We start from the raw sequence: 18,242 nt of genomic DNA, 5'->3' as shown, positions 1-18,242 counted from the left end.
TAAGTTGTGTTTGAAATATTTGATCGTTTTCAGTTGTGTTTACCTATTCATCTTCAGACAGTAAAACTTAACATTCAACTCTTCTTAATTTGACTTTTAATTGTTTTCATAAATTCATAACTCTTCAACCGAATTCGTTTTTTTAAAACTATCGGACGACCAAAGAGACCAGTGATTCAGCACCCTACAATAAAGTAAATTACCAATAAAAAAAACAAACAATATCTTCATGAAAATGATACAACTTGAAAGGTCAATTTTAATTGACCTTTGTAGAGTTTAGCCTCACGTAGTTGGACATTAATGAACAATAGCGCAAGATTATAAAATAACATACTTTCCCATCTCTAGGCTACACATAGCTATCCTATGCATTTGTATTTAGGTTGGTGCATGGGATTCCTGGCAACTAGCTTATCAGTTAGATTCGGTGGAAATACAATCGAGCCTCAAGGTCATGTTCTTATTGATTCTCACTTTGATATTTTCATATCAAATAAATTAATGCTCTTTTTTATATTTCTAAATGCCGATGACTGGCTATTTAAAGATCTGTTCAAGGAAATAGTCACAATGCAAGGTAAGAGGTTGGGTAGACTATACAATGAATATAAATGAACAAATTATTTTGAAATGGATAATACTTTTGTGTGCCATAGTCAGACGGTTATTTATTCGCTTATGCCAAAGACATTCCTGCGTACAAACCTGACAACCACCAAATCAGCGTCATTTCCTTAGACTCAAGAGGAATTAACTCCTCCCCTTCACTTAGCAACCCAGAGCACGTAGCAACAGCTGAGCCAATGCGCTCTACAAGATACGGTCCCACCGACTGTGGTGCTTGGCAACCCATATAAAACGTGATGACGTCTTCCTCACTGAGCGTATTATGGGATGTGTGGAATTAAACAGCGAGGGCAGTAGAAAGAAAACAATTTATAGCTTATTAACGAGGTTGAAGTAAACATGGAGCTATCGGCTGTTGGAGAGCGTGTCTTCGCTGCGGAGTCCATCAACAAACAACGCATAAGAAGAGTATGCAGTTTATTTTCGTTACACCTCCGCGTTTCTAACAATAATGTATGCTAATCGTGTGTTTGTGCACCATCGCAATGACATTCTATCGACAATAAGTAGGTCTAATTCTCTCCATATTTGTTGTTATATTGCAGGGTCGAATGGAATACCTTGTGAAATGGAAGGGCTGGTCTAAAAAGTGAGTAGGCTACACTCTGGTTTGGAAGCTGACAGCAGAGCTTCCAGCCTGTCGTTTTATCTCTCGAATGCTTGTTTTTATGTGCACCAACGTGTGCTCATGACATGTTTAGGCCATGTAACCGAGGCTTGTTGATTGCGTAAAGGGCATGGTTTTGGTAACATTCGCGTACTTTGCTTAGGCTATTTTAACACACAAGCACACGACAAGAGTTTTGCTAACATTAGCAGATTGCTACCTCCACATACGTCGCTGTCCGCTAGGCAATGCCAGAATGAAAGCAACGAGATTCTCAGCCGACATTGTTTCATTTGGTGAACGCTTTCGCCACAAATGTGACACTCTTCTTACGCTACCGTATCGTTCTTTTGGATAGATATAGCACGTGGGAACCGGAGGAAAACATTCTAGATGCGCGCCTCTTCGCTGCGTTCGAAGAAAGGTAAGGTTTTGACAGCACAGCAGGCCTCTTCTGGCAGAGTGCGAATATGTCTGTTGGGGATAGCCCAAGATTACGACATGCATTTAACATAACTCAAATAAGACTCAATTATTTCGAGCGAGTTACGTTTCATACGAAAATGGTATGTATTTATTTCACAGGGAGCGTGAAAGGGAGTTATTTGGGCCAAAGAAGAGGGGACCGAAGCCCGAGACATTTCTGCTGAAGGTGGGGGAATTAAACAGTGACGGTCATGAGTTAGTTAGTCCATATTTCAGTCATATTTCTTTTCTTACTCATCACCTATGTTTTCCGACAATTGAATCATGAGTCTTGTGGTCTGATAGCATGTCAGACTACAAAATATCTGATTCAGCTAATAAATAGATGAAAGTGCAACATTGTCTGTTATCTTGCTCTTTATTTTATTTTTTATTTTTTTACCTCTGCTTTAATTTCCGTTTTGATGCTATTGTTCAAGCTCCAAGTTGAATAAAGTAACACAGGTTTCCAAGTTACAGTGGGAAATAAATGTATGCAAAAGAGTGAATGTTCAAACTTTGTCATTACCAACAAAATTGCCATCATTGTAATAATAATTTTGGTGTAGGGAAATGGCATGTGGATGAACAATGTCAAATAGGCTATAGGCCTATTTCATCGTTGGAAAATATCTGCAATAATACAGCTTATAAATAACAGGATTTAGCCTTCCAAGTACATGTTTATGAAACCCCATACTTATCTAACTTGACCACCTTTATACAGGCAAAGGCGAAAGCCACAGCAAAGACTTATGAATGCAGAAGAGAAATGCCAAGGGGGATTCGTGTTTCATACCCTGTTCCGACGCCTATGATTACACCGAGAGCTCGAGAGGGACTACGGGCTGTCGTGCCCACAATCTTTCCCCCTAGCACGGTCAACCGAGGAGAGAGTGTGAGGGTCAGACTGCCAGAGAGAAGGTCGCGACCGGCGCCTCCACCCTCATTCATGGCTGAGGAATTTGTCAACATCCATAAAAAAAGGGGCCCTAAACCCAAGTTCCGTTTAGGATTCAACATGGAGCCAGACAGCTGTCCATCAGAGGAGCCCGAGAAGAGGAGTCGGTTAGAGGAGCAGCACGTCCCATACGGTCTGTCTAAAATGTCCAGACATTGTCATCATGAAGCCGAAACATCTGAGAGAAGTGTCATCCAGTTGACACGCAGGTTTCAAGAGGGAACCAGCATTGTGCCAAAATCAAACAACGCTCACAGACGGGTGGGGACTGTGTCCCATCCTGGCACCCATAGCCATGATGGTAGACTCGTCCATAAGGCTAGACTCGATCACCAGAGCCGCAGGACTTTAGAATGCCCTGGGGGCATGTCTGTCCCCCACCCCAAACTGAAGCATGTGTCCAAGAACCATTTCTACAGAGCCAGTGACTCTTCTTCATCCATGCAACAGTCTAGCCCCATTGTTGGCGCCAAATTGCCTGCATCGAGGAGTTCTGGAGAGCAGTCAGCAGGGTCTTGGAGGCCACGTCTGGATAATGTTGAGAAGGTGGTGGTAACAGATGTGACAACAAACTTTTTGACAGTCACCATCAAAGAGAGCAGCACAGACAAAGGTTTTTTCAAAGATAAAAGATGAAATGAAGTCAATATCTGCTTCACATAACATGACTAACAATGCAACAGCTATTTGTAAGAAGTTGGTAATAGCTTAATCATGATCATTTGAGATACATTTTTTATAGGCCTAACTATATCCAGAGTTGTATGTTTAATATGTATTATGTCAAAGTATTTAATGTAATAATGACCAAATTAAACATGTCTATATAGTTTATTTGAATATAATTTTTTGGATAACTATTTTGTATTTTCATTTAAACTTTTAAATACATTAAGAGTCTTACATTCCCTCACCTTCTAATGGGGCTATCAATTCAGCCTGGTTTAAATGTGGTAGGCTATAGAGGTATGTAATAGCTGTTATTTAATATAGCAATAAGGACTTTCCCTAACGTTTCATACCATTTTCTGGACACATTTAAAAAATATATATATATTTTTCACATTTTGTATTAACATAATTGCAAGGATAGACATGCATGTAGACCTACTCTAGTGGGTAGGCCTAATGTTTAAAAATATTTGGAAATTACCTTCCATTATCCATAGCATATTCTATGCAATAAATCGAGAATATTCGTGTGAAAATGTATGTCAGATAAGGTTCAATGGACGACCTTGACCTATAGTTAACGATTACCCTAATACACAACTCTGTGCTCCGGTGCAGCAGCCAGTGTAGTTGGAGCTCAGCGGGTGAATTGTTCCCTGGACTCCCTGATGTGTGTCAAATCAGTTCAGCACAGCTGGGACTGGGACTAGCGATATTTTAGTTATGACTTCCACTGAACTGCTTTAGAAAAATGCACGAGCAAAACAAATCAGTTTCCGATGCTGAGTTAATTTGTTTTGGGATTTGAGGTAATCATTTGTAAAAGGTATTTTGTTGGTTTATTCAAGTAGCCATTTGGGAATTGTTTTGCGCAATATTCAAAATAACCCGTCAATGGATTTTCTTGACACAACTAATTGTTTGCTTGAAGAAACCTTCGAACAAGATAATTAAATGGGACAATGATTAACTGAGGTTTTGGGTTTCTTCAGGCAAACAACTAGTGGTGTCAAGAATATTCGGGGTTTAAGGACAGGATTAGTCAGAGTTGAACTTTTTGACAGTATCTAAATGGTAGGGTTACTTCAGTTAGGGTAGATAACAATTCATTACCGATTAGCTCTGCAGCATTGGTCATAGTGCGAGCTCATGAGTTTTGATGATCTATTGCTCTTTAGACCAATTTTGTCCTTTCTAATTATTTGTTCACAATCTAGAGGGATATTCGCATGGGGTCTTGATTAGCAGACAAGGACGTGCATGTATGTATTCAATATTTGATCACTTTACTTATTATTCTTAGGTCTATTGACAGACTGCCGAAAGAAATGGCACACATGGGGCCACAGACGGCTTCATCTTTTGGATCTTGAATTGGACCCCAACCTTTGAATTAAATTAGCCCATTAAAAAAAATACAAAATATCATGTCCAGCTGCATCTTAGAAGTATTCCTACTTTTGATAATGCCAATATCTAATGGCTTCTGCATTGTAGATTTGCTTCGTTATCTATAGCCTAATATAATACAGGTTTTACATTCATGTCAGCCTAACAGTTGACGTTTCTATCTTTTGGAAAATACGAAATAGGACTCATCATCACACACCCTGATGACCCACGCCTCCTTTAATAAACTGAGCTATATGACTTGCTTAGTTAAATAAAGGTTAAATATTAATACAGTAGGCCACACACCATTTATGTACTGCAATCAATTTCTCTCGCACGCCCGGGACTATAGGCCAACCCATGTGTATGTGCAACGTTATGTCTCCTAATTGTTTTAGGCCTATGTCTTTTGCGACAAGCAATGTATAGACGGTGCCAGACGCACGGCAGTGGGGTAGGCTATATTACAATGCAGGGACCAGAGGCCGCAGGAGTCTCATTACAGGTGGTTGCCGTCGGGGACCGTTTTAGCCAGCCATGGGTTGGTCCTGGGCAGGAGGGCCATGATCGTTCAAAAGGTGCAGATGAAACGCGGATGCTGCTGGATGTGTGTGACGATGGGACGTCTGTGTGGCATATTTGACTATTTTCATAAGATGTGGTCGTGCCTTGATATGGGATGGGGTGCTTGCCCTTGCAGGTACGGCAGTAACCCTCAAGACTGGGTGGAGTGTCACAGACTATGTTGCCAATAAGCCTATGAGCTTTTTATTTTATTATTCACGATTTTAATATATATTATTCAATAGGAGTTATAATACCGCTACTAGGTTACATTTACATTTTGCATGATTTTGTAACTTTTTTAAGGGGTTCACATTAAAGAAAAATATTACTTTCGTCAATTACCATAATGCGTCTTATGGAGAGATGATGTAACAAAATGTAAATGACATGCCTGCAGGGAGACAGAAATATTAGAGTGCTGGAGCTGAGCTGGAGGCTGACTGTGACCTTAAATAATCTCTGGCATTTCTAACACTCTGGCCCATCATTTTAATTGGGGACCCCAAACGAGCCCATTTTATTGCTTGAGGCCCCCATTATTAGCCAGATAATGATACTTTTGCGAAGAAAAAAAACAAGTTATGCAGGCAAAAATGGATCAGCCCTTCTGGCATTTGCCCGAAATGCCAGATGACTAGTCTGCCCCTATGGGACACTGAACCACTAGCCTTCTGTAGAAATCAGTCAGTCTGGGAGCTGAATGCCACTCGGACTAGAGGGTTATTCTCTCTCTTTTTTTTAGAATAACAAAGTGTCCATTCATGTTGCTCTCCCCAGGGAACTGGGCTCTGGCCTCCGAACACGTGACACAAACAGACCAACCTGAGAGCGTGTGTGAAAATGAACCTGGCTGTGACAACAGCGCGAGCCTCTCAACTGCCATTGACAGTTACAAGGCCTTCCCTTACAGCTGAATTCTGATATAGGATTGAAAATAATAGTTATTCCTGGGTATAGTTCGGAATACTTTTTATAGACTAAATTAAAATAGTGTAGGTTAAGAAATACATACATTATTAGTGTTTAAAATGAATAAAAGGTGCCCTATTTTAACTCTTAGCAGTTTTTAAATTCTAGCCTATAGACTATGTTATTACTACACAGTAGGCCTATGTCTGTTAAATTTCCACCTGGTTGAGGAAAGGACATATCCTTTCGTAAGCCCATACCCTAGCAGTGGACTTTCCCCGCATCTGAGAAAACATCTGCCTAAATTCTCCATATGAGTGCAATTTACCAAACCACATTCCCATCAAAATGCATAAGCCTTTGATCTCGCACCACCGGAGGGGGCCAACCAAGTCCTGTGAACAACCAACAGTATTATACACATGTGGTTGCTGGATAACCCCGCAAGATGTCGCCATGGACTTGACTTGCACCTTTTGTTGCTTGGGCGCAGAAGGATTGCTATTTTGTTCACAGGTTTTAACCCTCATTAACGTTAAACCGAGACGCGCATGCCCTGCATTTTCCAGATGTGCATTACATGTACACGGCCACTAGATAGAGCCCAAGTATCAAAAATACGTTGTGCCTTTTTCAGTTCTTGGCCTGGGCCTGTTCCTAGTTGGATACAACCGGGAATGGATTTCGTCATCATTACCGTTATTCGCCCTGCCCACCTCCTTCACCCCCACTCACCACCCAAACTATACTATCTGTGGCCGTTAGGCCTACCATTCGTTTTATAGAACCAAGCCTATCATTACAAAATGCGATTTCAATTATCTATATATATACAAAAAACATCGTATTATTTTGTTAATTTATTTTATGAGTTATTTACTTATATAGGCCAATGTTTAGGGGTTGAATGTGCAAATATAAAGTGTTCAGAAAATACGTATCAATACTAGCCTGCATAAATAAAAGGCTTCTAAATAAGAAGTAATTGGCATTTGTCGGCATTTATTTCCCAAAGTTTCATGAAGGCTCCAATTATCCAGGTGTGGAAAAGCTGTGAGTCGCGCAGTGCACTTGAAGGTGACAGATGGCTGGAGCCAGTACTGCGGATCGTCTTTTCACTGAACTGACCTAAAACAAAAGCTAAAAGAGATTGAACGCGTATTAAGTACTCAGTCGTGTGGGAACGCAGGCCTAAATAATGCGATAAAAAAAATGTAATTACGTTTTGGTCAAGCTTTTTCGATTATTGGACCCACAGGCTATTCCGATTGATAGCCTATACCTACAATTTGCCACAAATAGCCTACATGTTGTTTTATCCATTTTACACAACTTCTATCATTAAATTATGTAACGACAAATGCAAATTACCGCCTTTGAAACGGTTTCGATTTACAAATCTTTGGGCTTGGTAATTACGCGATTGATTGATTGATTGAATTTATTTGACAAGTTGTAAAATACATACATAAGGGGGCTCCAGCCAGTGACGCCTCCACATACAATTTAAGAAAATCATCAAGGATAACACAATTAAGCTCAACAGCTTATTTCCATTGTGGTCCAACGGTAATGATGACGAAATCCATTCCCGGTTGTATCAACCATCATCATCCTCACACATACACACATACACACAGAGACACATAGCGAGGACATCCATTTTCTACCAACGCTGTCAGGGGGCTAGGGTGGACATTACTACTCATACAATGCAGCCGCAGCGTCAGTCACAGGCGTCCACAGATGTTGCTAAGAGAGCATCTCAGTGAGCTAGCAGAAGGATTGGAGCGGAACATTGGTGATGTCTTCTCACCAAGTTGATTTTGGATTCTATTTTTATTCCTATATTTGGTGGTTGCAATGTCGCCAACTCTAAGTCTGATTTTCATGTATGTACTGTTCCTGTGCTGTTTGTCTCCCTGCGCGGCAGACCTATGCAACTGGACTGGAAGGTGAGGGATTATGCTTTTTTTTAAAAGCCAGAATTCCAAACTGGTATTTGACTTTGGGATTGCGTTTAGCCGTTCTAAAAACGTTGTTGTCTAAATATTTATGATTATTATCTGTTTATACCAATATCCTAATCGTTTTCAGGTAATTGTGTATTCTTATTGTTGCATATTATTGCAACAACAAGCAATAATATGCAATAGCGCTACTTGCAGTTATCCTATCAAAATGGGTTTTGCCAAAACAATAAATGTTTTAACACTTGAGTTGAGTGGGGGGGGGGGGGGGGGGGGGCTAATATACATATTCTCTGTGAGTATAGGCTAATCTCTCTTCTCGTCGTATATTATTTTCTGACCTCCATTGTTTTCTGAGTGAGTGTGCCCATTTGAACCCTTCTCCTTGTTCTTGGATTGCAGTGGTTTGGCGCGTGAGGCTGAGGCTAACTCGCGGACTGTGCAGCAGGTGCGGCTGCGTTGCACGGAGGGTTCGGTGGAGTGGGTCTACCCGGGCCAGGCGCTTCGGGTCGTCCTGGAACCCAACCTGTCCTCTGCGCGCCACACAACGGTCTGTATCAAACCGTTCCGCAGCTTCAACGGCGCCAGCGTCTACATCGAGCGGGCTGGGGAACTGGACCTGTTGATGACGGATGGAGGGCGGCCGGAGCAGGTGTTCTGTTTCCCGGTGGACGGACCTCAGAAGCCAGCCATCTTCCTCCTGGCAAACCCGCAGAGGGATATCAGCCAACGCGCAGTAGGCTTCAGATATGAGTTGCTGGGCAATCGGACCACTGCGCCCAACCTCGGCCAAAGTGTGTTGCAGGGTGAGTATTTGACAGTGGTGGAAAAATTACCCAATTGTCATAGTTGAGTAAAAGTAAAGATTCCTTAATATAAAATTACTTAAGTAAAAGAGGAAGTCACCCAGTAAAATACTACTTGAGTAAAAGTCTAAAAGTATTTGGATTTAAATTTACTTAAATATCAAAAGTAAATGTAATTGCAAAACTATACTTAAGCATAAAAAGTAAAGTAAAAGTATAAATAATAAAAAAAATTGCTTATGTTTTAAGCAAACCAGACGGCACAAGCTTATTTATCGATAGAGCACACTAACACGCAGACATCATTTACAAACGAAGCATTTGTGTTTAGTTAGTCTGCCAGATCAGAGGCAGTAGGGATGAACAGGGATGTTCTCTTGATAAGTGCGTGTATTGGACCATTTTACTGTCCTGCTAACCATTCAAAATGTAACGTATACTTTTGGGTGTCAGGGAAAATGTAAGGAGTAAAAAGTACATTATTTTATTTAGGAATGTATTGAAGTTAAAGTAAAAGTTGTCAAAAATTTAAAGTACAGTACAGATACCACAAAAAACAACCTAAGTAGTAGGCTACGTTAAATTATTCGAATTTAAGAACTTTGCACCACTGACATTTGGAGATAATACGAATTCTCTATTTGTATACTATGGTGATAAGATGTTCATTTGACACTTTTGTTGGAGTTGCAATCCCAATTGTAAATAGACCTAATAATTTATTGATATAAAAAAAATGATGTATGTTTTGTCAGTTGTATTGGTGTCAAAAAAGAACATTGCAGTGAAGAATGAAAGTGTCAACAAGTGTCCTTAATGCAAATCATCATGCCTTCAGTTGTTTTGAAGTGTTTTTTACTTTAGGCCCATCTTCTTGATTCATTTAACCATTTCCAAGCAAGTGCATCAATAATAAAACACTGATACATTCTAACTTAATCATAGAAGACAATAAACTCCTAGCATCACAGCACATGGCACAAGAGGTGGGCTCATTCACTGTGTGGGTGGAGGGGTGTGCTGGGGAGACTGAGGCCCAAAGAAATCAGTCAATTATCCAATTAAAGACCAAATCCAATCTTGCCTGGTCTAGGAAGCAGCTGCTGACCGGTCTGTTGTTTTGTCTGGTGGTCTCATTTCCACCGGAGGGACAAAGCCAGGGAGCAGGGACCAGGGTGGCGGAGGGCCATTGGCCCCCGGGTATCTCAATGGAGACAGCAGATACTTGTTGGATTCTACAGATGCCTCATCTGTGTGTGTGTGTGTGTGGGCCTGTCTCAATGGGGTGATGTCATTCTCCTGTCCTGATGATGTGATGTCTCTGTCTGAGTCCTTCTCTCCCAATATTGACAGAGTGGAGGAGTTCAGTGGAGAATACCAGTGATTGGGGTCACCAGTCTGGGGTCATTCAATTAGACCGCTAAACAATAGAAGTCAAACATGGAGGTCGAGACTCATCAATGCTTTTGATTTGTGTGGGTAGTGCTAGTATGGTGGAGGAGATGTGAATGGAGTAGAGACACATGCCAGACATTCCTCCATCTGACCCCTTGGCTTGTTGTCTGGATGAACTGAGGAGGGATGGATGGATGGACGGATGGACGGATGGAGCTGCTGGTATGTGTGTGTCAATGGAGTGGCAAGCTGTCTGTAATCCTCATCCATCAATCAGTTGTCTCAAGCCCAGCCATCACAGTAGGGTGTTGGGTGTGGTCTGAAGTGTTGAAAGTGGACCCTCACAGTAGGGTTTTGGGTGTGGTCTGACGTGTTGAAAGTGGACCATCACAGTAGGGTGTTGGGTGTGGTCTGAAGTGTTGAAAGTGGACCCTCACAGTAGGGTGTTGGGTGTGGTCTGAAGTGTTGAAAGTGGACCCTCACAGTAGGGTGTTGGGTGTGGTCTGAAGTGTTGAAAGTGGACCCTCACAGTAGGGTGTTGGGTGTGGTCTGAAGTGTTGAAAGTGGACCATCACAGTAGGGCGTTGGGTGGGGTTTGAAGTGTTGAAAGTGGACCCTCACAGTAGGGCGTTGGGTGGGGTTTGAAGTGTTGAAAGTGGACCCTCACAGTAGGTTGTTGGGTGTGGTCTGAAGTGTTGAAAGTGGACCCTCACAGTAGGGTGATAGTATCCAGTAAGATGATCACTATAAGAAGTGTAGATGATGATGGTTAATATGAGAGAAAGAGAGAAATGGGTGGTGATGCAGAGTATGGAGTGGGCCGAGAGAGAGAGAGAGAATGATTAGAGAGAGAGTTGTGAGAAGACAAGTGAAGTGAAAGGATGTGCATTGGTGCTTCACAGGGTGATGTGTGTCCCTTTCCTCTGCATAGACCCACACTCTTTCTCTAAACTTCTCTCTCTCTCCTCCCACAGCTAGCTGCCGTCCCTGCAATGACACAGAGCTCCTCCTGGCCATCTGCAGCAGTGACTTTGGTATGTATCAATAGAACATAAATAATTCATTATTGTTCTTATTTACAAATCTAGATACTATATCAAACATTTATAAAAACGGTGAACAGCTATAGCTTTTGACTCGTTGTGTCTTATCTCCTTAGTTCTCTATAGATCCATGTAGCCCAATCTGTCCCCTCATCAGCTGGGTATCAGCACTAATTTATGCTACAAAGGCCTGGGGTGGAGTGAGTGAGTGGGTGTTGGAAAGGAGATTTTGTGTCTGTGTGGATGTGTTGGGGGGGGGGGGGGGGGGGGGGCTGATCCCAGTGAACAGCTTCTGTAGCTGGGCAGAGGGGCCTGACAGATGTGAGGGCTGCGGCTGCACAATGGGAGACCCATTGGCTTAAGGCTGCAACAGAGCAGAAGCAATAGTACCATTGAGTCCACTTCATTTATAGGCTGACTCCCGTGCCCTGATCTCACAAATCGCCATCATCGACTTTTTGATGAGAGAAAATAGCTGGCTAATGAAAGTGTAAATGGCCACAGAGAGTGAAAGGAGGGAATGGAGGGATTTCTGTGGAGTGAGTGGGGATGTGGAGACAGAGGTGTGAGTGGGGATGTGGAGGCTGAGAGGAGGGAGAGTGAGTGGGGGATGTGGAGACTGAGGAGTGAGAGAGAGGGGGATGTGGAGACTGAGAGGAGGGAGAGTGAGTGGGGGATGTGGAGGCTGAGAGGAGGGAGAGTGAGTGGGGGATGTGGAGACTGAGGAGTGAGAGGGGGATGTGGAGACTGAGGAGTGAGAGTGAGTGGGGGATGTGGAGACAGAGGAGGGAGAGTGTGGGGGATGTGGAGACTGAGGAGGGAGAGTGAGTGGGGGATGTGGAGACTGAGGAGGGAGAGTGAGTGGGGGATGTGGAGACTGAGGAGGGAGAGTGAGTGGGGGATGTGGAGACTGAGGAGGGAGAGTGAGTGGGGGATGTGGAGACTGAGGAGGGAGAGTGAGTGGGGGATGTGGAGACTGAGGAGGGAGAGTGAGTGGGGGATGTGGAGACTGAGGAGTGAGTGGGGGATGTGGAGACTGAGGAGTGAGTGGGGGATGTGGAGACTGAGGAGTGAGTGGGGGATGTGGAGACTGAGGAGTGAGTGGGGGATGTGGAGACTGAGGAGGGAGTGGGGGATGTGGAGACTGAGGAGGGAGTGGGGGATGTGGAGACTGAGGAGGGAGTGGGGGATGTGGAGACTGAGGAGGGAGAGTGAGTGGGGGATGTGGAGACTGAGGAGGGAGAGTGAGTGGGGGATGTGGAGACTGAGGAGGGAGAGTGAGTGGGGGATGTGGAGACTGAGGAGGGAGAGTGAGTGGGGGATGTGGAGACTGAGGAGTGAGTGGGGGATGTGGAAACAGAGAAGAGGGAGGGAGAGTGAGTGGGGGATGTGGAGACTGAGGAGTGAGAGTGTGTGGGGGATGTGGAGACAGAGAAGAGGGAGAGTGAGTGGGGGATGTGGAGACAGAGAAGAGGGAGAGTGAGTGGGGGATGTGGAGACAGAGAAGAGTGAGAGTGAGTGGGGGATGTGGAGACAGAGAAGAGGGAGAGTGAGTGGGGGATGTGGAGACAGAGAGGAGGGAGAGTGAGTGGGGGATGTGGAGACAGAGAGGAGGGAGAGTGAGTGGGGGATGTGGAGACAGAGAGGAGGGAGAGTGAGTGGGGGATGTGGAGACAGAGAGGAGGGAGAGTGAGTGGGGGATGTGGAGACAGAGAGGTGGGAGAGTGAGTGGGGGATGTGGAGACAGAGGAGGGAGAGTGAGTGGGGGATGTGGAGACAGAGAGGAGGGAGAGTGAGTGGAGGATGTGGAGACAGAGGAGGGAGAGTGAGTGGGGGATGTGGAGACAGAGAGGAGGGAGAGTGAGTGGGGGATGTGGAGACAGAGAGGAGGGAGAGTGAGTGGGGGATGTGGAGACAGAGAGGAGGGAGAGTGAGTGGGGGATGTGGAGACAGAGAGGAGGGAGAGTGAGTGGGGGATGTGGAGACAGAGAGGTGGGAGAGTGGGTGGGGGGGGTGGAGAGAGAGAGGAGGGAGAGTGAGTGGGGGATGTGGAGACAGAGAGGAGGGAGAGTGAGTGGAGGATGTGGAGACAGAGAGGAGGGAGAGTGAGTGGAGGATGTGGAGACAGAGGAGGGAGAGTGAGTGGGGGATGTGGAGACAGAGAGGAGGGAGAGTGAGTGGGGGATGTGGAGACAGAGAGGAGGGAGAGTGAGTGGGGGATGTGGAGACAGAGAGGAGGGAGAGTGAGTGGGGGATGTGGAGACAGAGAGGAGGGAGAGTGAGTGGGGGATGTGGAGACAGAGAGGTGGGAGAGTGAGTGGGGGATGTGGAGACAGAGAGGAGGGAGAGTGAGTGGGGGATGTGGAGACAGAGAGGAGGGAGAGTGAGTGGGGGATGTGGAGACAGAGAGGAGGGAGAGTGAGTGGAGGATGTGGAGACAGAGAGGAGGGAGAGTGAGTGGAGGATGTGGAGACAGAGGAGTGAGAGAGTGTGGGGGATGTGGAGACAGAGAGGAGGGAGAGTGAGTGGGGGATGTGGAGACAGAGAGGAGTGAGAGTGAGTGGGGGATGTGGAGACTAAGAGTGGAGTTTTTGGAGGGAAGATTTTAATCCTTTTTCCACTCATACTCACACAGCAAGATCCTGTTAACTTTTTAATTTCCCTCTTGGCCACTTTAAAAAAACACGTTATTGAAATGCACACAACAATTTAGATCAGCTGAATCATACTGTATTGGTGGCTGTTTAATTGATACATTTCTCATCTTTCTGTTCATATTAATTGGTTTTCATTACAATAAAACATAACCATAAATGATTGGGATGACTGAAAACAGTCTCTAATGTTAGTCCCCTCTGCCCCTCCAGTGGTTCGCGGCTCCATCAGGAGCGTATCCCACAATGCTGAGCGGCAGACATCGTTGGTGGAGGTCTCAGAGGGGAGGGTGTACCGGCAGCGTAGCGGGGTGTTTGAGCGCCACACTGGCACCATAGGGGTTCCCGGTTCCAGTTCCTCATGGCACGGTCACATCCACACACTGTTACAGTGTCACGTAAAGCCTGGGGGCGGAGAGTTCCTATTCACAGGGACAGAACACTTTGGGGAGGCCTGGCTGGGTTGTGCCCCCCGCTATAAAGACTTCATGTCCCTCTACCAATCAGCTTGGGCGGCTCGCCAGAACCCCTGTGAGTTCCCGCTGGACTGAGGGTGTGTCCCATTTCCTAGTGGTGATCCATGAGCCCTTTGACCTGTAGGTAGGGTTTATTTTCTTAAATGGAACACATTGAGTCTCTTCTTTCTACCCCAGTTGGCGTGGTAGAGATTATGTCGCCGTGGCAGCAAGCGAGCGAGATGAGTTCCTCACGACCACAGCGGTTTGAGAGATGTTGTCCCTTCTACTCCTCCTGATTCTATACCGCTCACAACACCAGCAGGGACAAATCTGTTGGAGCACTTGTAGAGCACAAGGAGTACAAGGCCCAGGGCAGGGGCCCACAGGGGACCCATCCAGGCAGCACTAGAGGGGCCCCTGCCGGCCCCAGCAGGGAAAGGCTTAGAGAGCCTGGCCCTTTGTCTCTCTTCTCAACGCCCACAGCTCCCAGAGACTAAAAATGGTTAGACTGCTGCTTCACGCTTTGTCTCTCCCCACACCAACTGCTGCTCACTTCAGGGTCTCGGCGTGAGAGGTGTCCTCTGAACTACTGTGGCAGGAAATCTTATGAATTTAATGTCTGATTGTTGTTAGAGGTTTTATGTGGTCTTGTTTATTCCTTTGTACAATAGGTTTTGAAATATGTTATTGTAATGTAAATTAAATGTTGTGTAAATTCACAAGGATTTGATTATTTACATATTGATTGTATCATTCTGGTTTTATTACAGGGTATGGGATGATGCTACAGTGAAGGTGCAAACCCTCAGTTTGATTACCATTTATTGCCAAATATATAAGCAATGTTTGTGGGGATTTCTTGTGTACTTTTTTGACTGACTTGAAATGCACTTTCAAGCAATTACTTAAACTTTTGAACAAGAGATTTATTTTGTTCTTCATAACATTCTTTATTGTGGTTCTTGAGCGTTATGAGAAAATATTTGCTGAAAATAGCTCCTCCTGTAGGAAATAATGATCATGAATATTTGCATTACAATTTTCTGCAACACATTTAAATGACAAAAACATCTATTGCACTATTGTATCTATTGTCTATTAAAACAATACTGTTAAACATGTGGTACAGATGCATTTTTCATTTCACTCATTGAGCTTTTGGCATTAAGCGTTAGACAACCGTAAGCATTAGAGGGAGAGTTTGAAAGATGAGGGGATGTCAACCCCAAACCCCCTCACCTCTGCCCCCCAACCACCAGGCCTCCCCTCAGTGTTAGCCTGGGCGTGGCAGCCCCTCCTGCTCTATTGTGGGTAGTCAGTGGACTGAGTGACGCAGACAGAGTGGGGTTTTACAGAGCTGCTGGGATAGTGAATGAAGAAGACCATTTTTCTTCAGCTTTAGGATTGATTATATGTCTCAGACCCTCTGTCCTTCATCAGCCACATTCAACAGACCTGTGCTTTAGATGGAAGCAGTGGGATTTAGACTCACGTCTCAGAAGAGGCTGGAGACAAAACTCAAGGCACTATAACATATTGTATCACATTAGTATTGCCAGTCTTGCTAGCTCAGCAAACTGTGGACCAGACAGACAGATAGAAAGCTGAGGTGATGAATGTGGGAGTCTTTATTAGACTGCAGAGGTACATAGTTTGGGCTCTTTCTCTTAGCAATCTCAGCAGTGTTGAAGGTGGAATTTTTTAGATAAGAGTTAATAAATACTTAATAGATAGTTAATGGCCAATGTTCAAGGAGCTTATTAATATGGCCTCAAATAACCCTAGTGCTAGAAAACGATCCATTTAAAATCTGAATTTTAAAAGTATTACAACCTGCGTCTGAATGCAAATTCTTAATATAGATTTGTATTTAGTCTATCCAGTCCATCTAGCTGTGGTCTATAGAGTGTTTCACAACAGAGACATGAACAGTAAAGTCCAGAGACATGAGCCCCTCCTAAAGACCAGCATCTAAAAGCACAAGGCTTTTGTGTCTTTTGATATATCTGGTATGGAATAGGCTTAAATGGGATGTTATACCCCCATCCATATGCAACACAGTGCATAATCTCTGTTTTATAGGGGAATGGGAGTTTAGAGCCAACTGTCCAACAAGTTTCTACTTTGGCCCTTTTCCACTGCATCCTATACAGGCCTAATTATATGCAGTGCTAATGTTAATGGAATAACTCAGCGTAAAATGATATACAAATGGCTAAGATGGGGACAGAAAATGAGTAGTCTGAATCAGTCTATTCTTTTGGGGCTGTTGCTCCCCGATCACAGCCTGGGAAACAGAGTGAGCAGAGGTGGGAGGGGGACTTTTCGGGCCCCAAAAATCTAAGTTCCCTCCCCTTGCCCCTCCCCCAAAAAGATGGAACAATTCATTGACTTTTAAAGCGACTCCTTTTTATGCCTATTCCACACGTCTACTTGGCTGAGCAGGATTCACAAATTGCTGTGTTGAACGTTTTATTGGGACTAAATAGCTGCCAATGAAAGTGTAAATGACTGTGGGCTGAATGGGGCCCCCACAATGGGCCCACGGTGACAAGGCCCCGACAGACATAATGATCATTGTCACAGACGCTGTTAGCCAGGAACCACTGGGCCTCATGAATCCAAGGGGGTAATTTCAAGCCATTAGACCGGTCACTTTATCCACCAAGATCAACTCTATCTCCTTTATCTTTTAACCCTTTCTCTTTCTTTCGTTCGTTCGTTCTTTCTTTCTTTCTTTCTTTTTTTCTTTCTTTCTTTCATCCTATCTCTGTTCTCTTTCTCTTCTCTTTCTATCTCCTCTTAATATCTCTGTTCTCTTTCTATCTCCTCTTTCTATCTCTGTTCTCTTTCTCTCTCTGTTCTCTTTCTATCTCTCTCCTCTTTCTATCTCTTTACTCTTTCTATCGCTGTTCTCTTTCTCTTCTCTTTCTATCGCCTCTTAATATCTCTGTTCTCTTTCTATCTCCTCTTTCTATCGCTGTTCTCTTTCTATCTCTCTCCTCTTTCTATCACTGTTCTCTTTCTATCTCCTCTTTCTATCTCTGTTCTCTTTCTCTCTCTGTTCTCTTTCTCTCTCCTCTTTCTATCTCTCTCCTCTTTCTATCTCTGTTCTCTTTCTCTCTCTGTTCTCTTTCTATCTCCTCTTAATATCTCTGTTCTCTTTCTATCTCCTCTTTCTATCGCTGTTCTCTTTCTATCGCTGTTCTCTTTCTATCTCTCTCCTCTTTCTATCTCTGTTCTCTTTCTAGCTCCTCTTAATATCTCTGTTCTCTTTCTATCTCCTCTTTCTATCGTTGTTCTCTTTCTATCTCTGTTCTCTTTCTAGCTCCTCTTAATATCTCTGTTCTCTTTCTATCTCCTCTTTCTATCGCTGTTCTTTTTCTCTTCTCTTTCTACCTCTGTTCTCTTTCTATCTTCTCTTTCTATCTCCTCTTTCTATCGCTGTTCTCTTTCTCTTCTCTTTCTATCTCTGTTCTCTTTCTATCTTCTCTTTCTATCTCTGTTCTCTTTAGATCTTCTCTTTCTATCTCTCCTCTTTCTTTCTATCTATCTTCTCTTTCCATCTCTCTTCTATTGTCACGATCGTCTTTAGGTGAAAGAGAGGACCAAGGCGCAGCGTGATATAAATACATATTCTATTTATTTGAAGATGAAACGAACACTAATACAAACTAGACAAAACAACAGTGACGCTAACAAACGAAAGTGCA

General features: G+C 43.9%; 2 protein-coding genes across 2 annotated transcripts; both read left to right on the top strand.

Moving 5' to 3' along the window:
- Nucleotides 1-914: 914 nt before the first annotated feature.
- On the top strand, nucleotides 915-3,475 carry LOC120035365 (chromobox protein homolog 8-like). The gene is made up of 5 exons (XM_038982138.1): nucleotides 915-1,038; nucleotides 1,176-1,219; nucleotides 1,596-1,661; nucleotides 1,823-1,889; nucleotides 2,430-3,475. Exons 1-5 carry the CDS (start codon nucleotides 970-972, stop codon nucleotides 3,297-3,299), a joined length of 1,116 nt encoding a protein of 371 aa, XP_038838066.1. The 5' UTR covers nucleotides 915-969; the 3' UTR covers nucleotides 3,300-3,475.
- Nucleotides 3,476-8,066: 4,591 nt separating this feature from the next.
- LOC120035363 (meteorin-like protein) lies at nucleotides 8,067-14,622 on the top strand. Its single transcript, XM_038982136.1, has 4 exons — nucleotides 8,067-8,158; nucleotides 8,576-8,979; nucleotides 11,349-11,408; nucleotides 14,285-14,622. The coding sequence occupies exons 1-4, from the start codon at nucleotides 8,067-8,069 to the stop codon at nucleotides 14,620-14,622; spliced, it is 894 nt and encodes a 297-aa protein (XP_038838064.1).
- The last annotated feature ends 3,620 nt before the right edge of the window (nucleotides 14,623-18,242 follow it).

The sequence above is a fragment of the Salvelinus namaycush genome, unplaced genomic scaffold, assembly GCF_016432855.1.
Source record: "Salvelinus namaycush isolate Seneca unplaced genomic scaffold, SaNama_1.0 Scaffold1041, whole genome shotgun sequence".
NCBI classification, from domain to species: Eukaryota; Metazoa; Chordata; class Actinopteri; order Salmoniformes; family Salmonidae; genus Salvelinus; species Salvelinus namaycush.
This window is presented reverse-complemented; position numbering and strand designations above follow the sequence as displayed.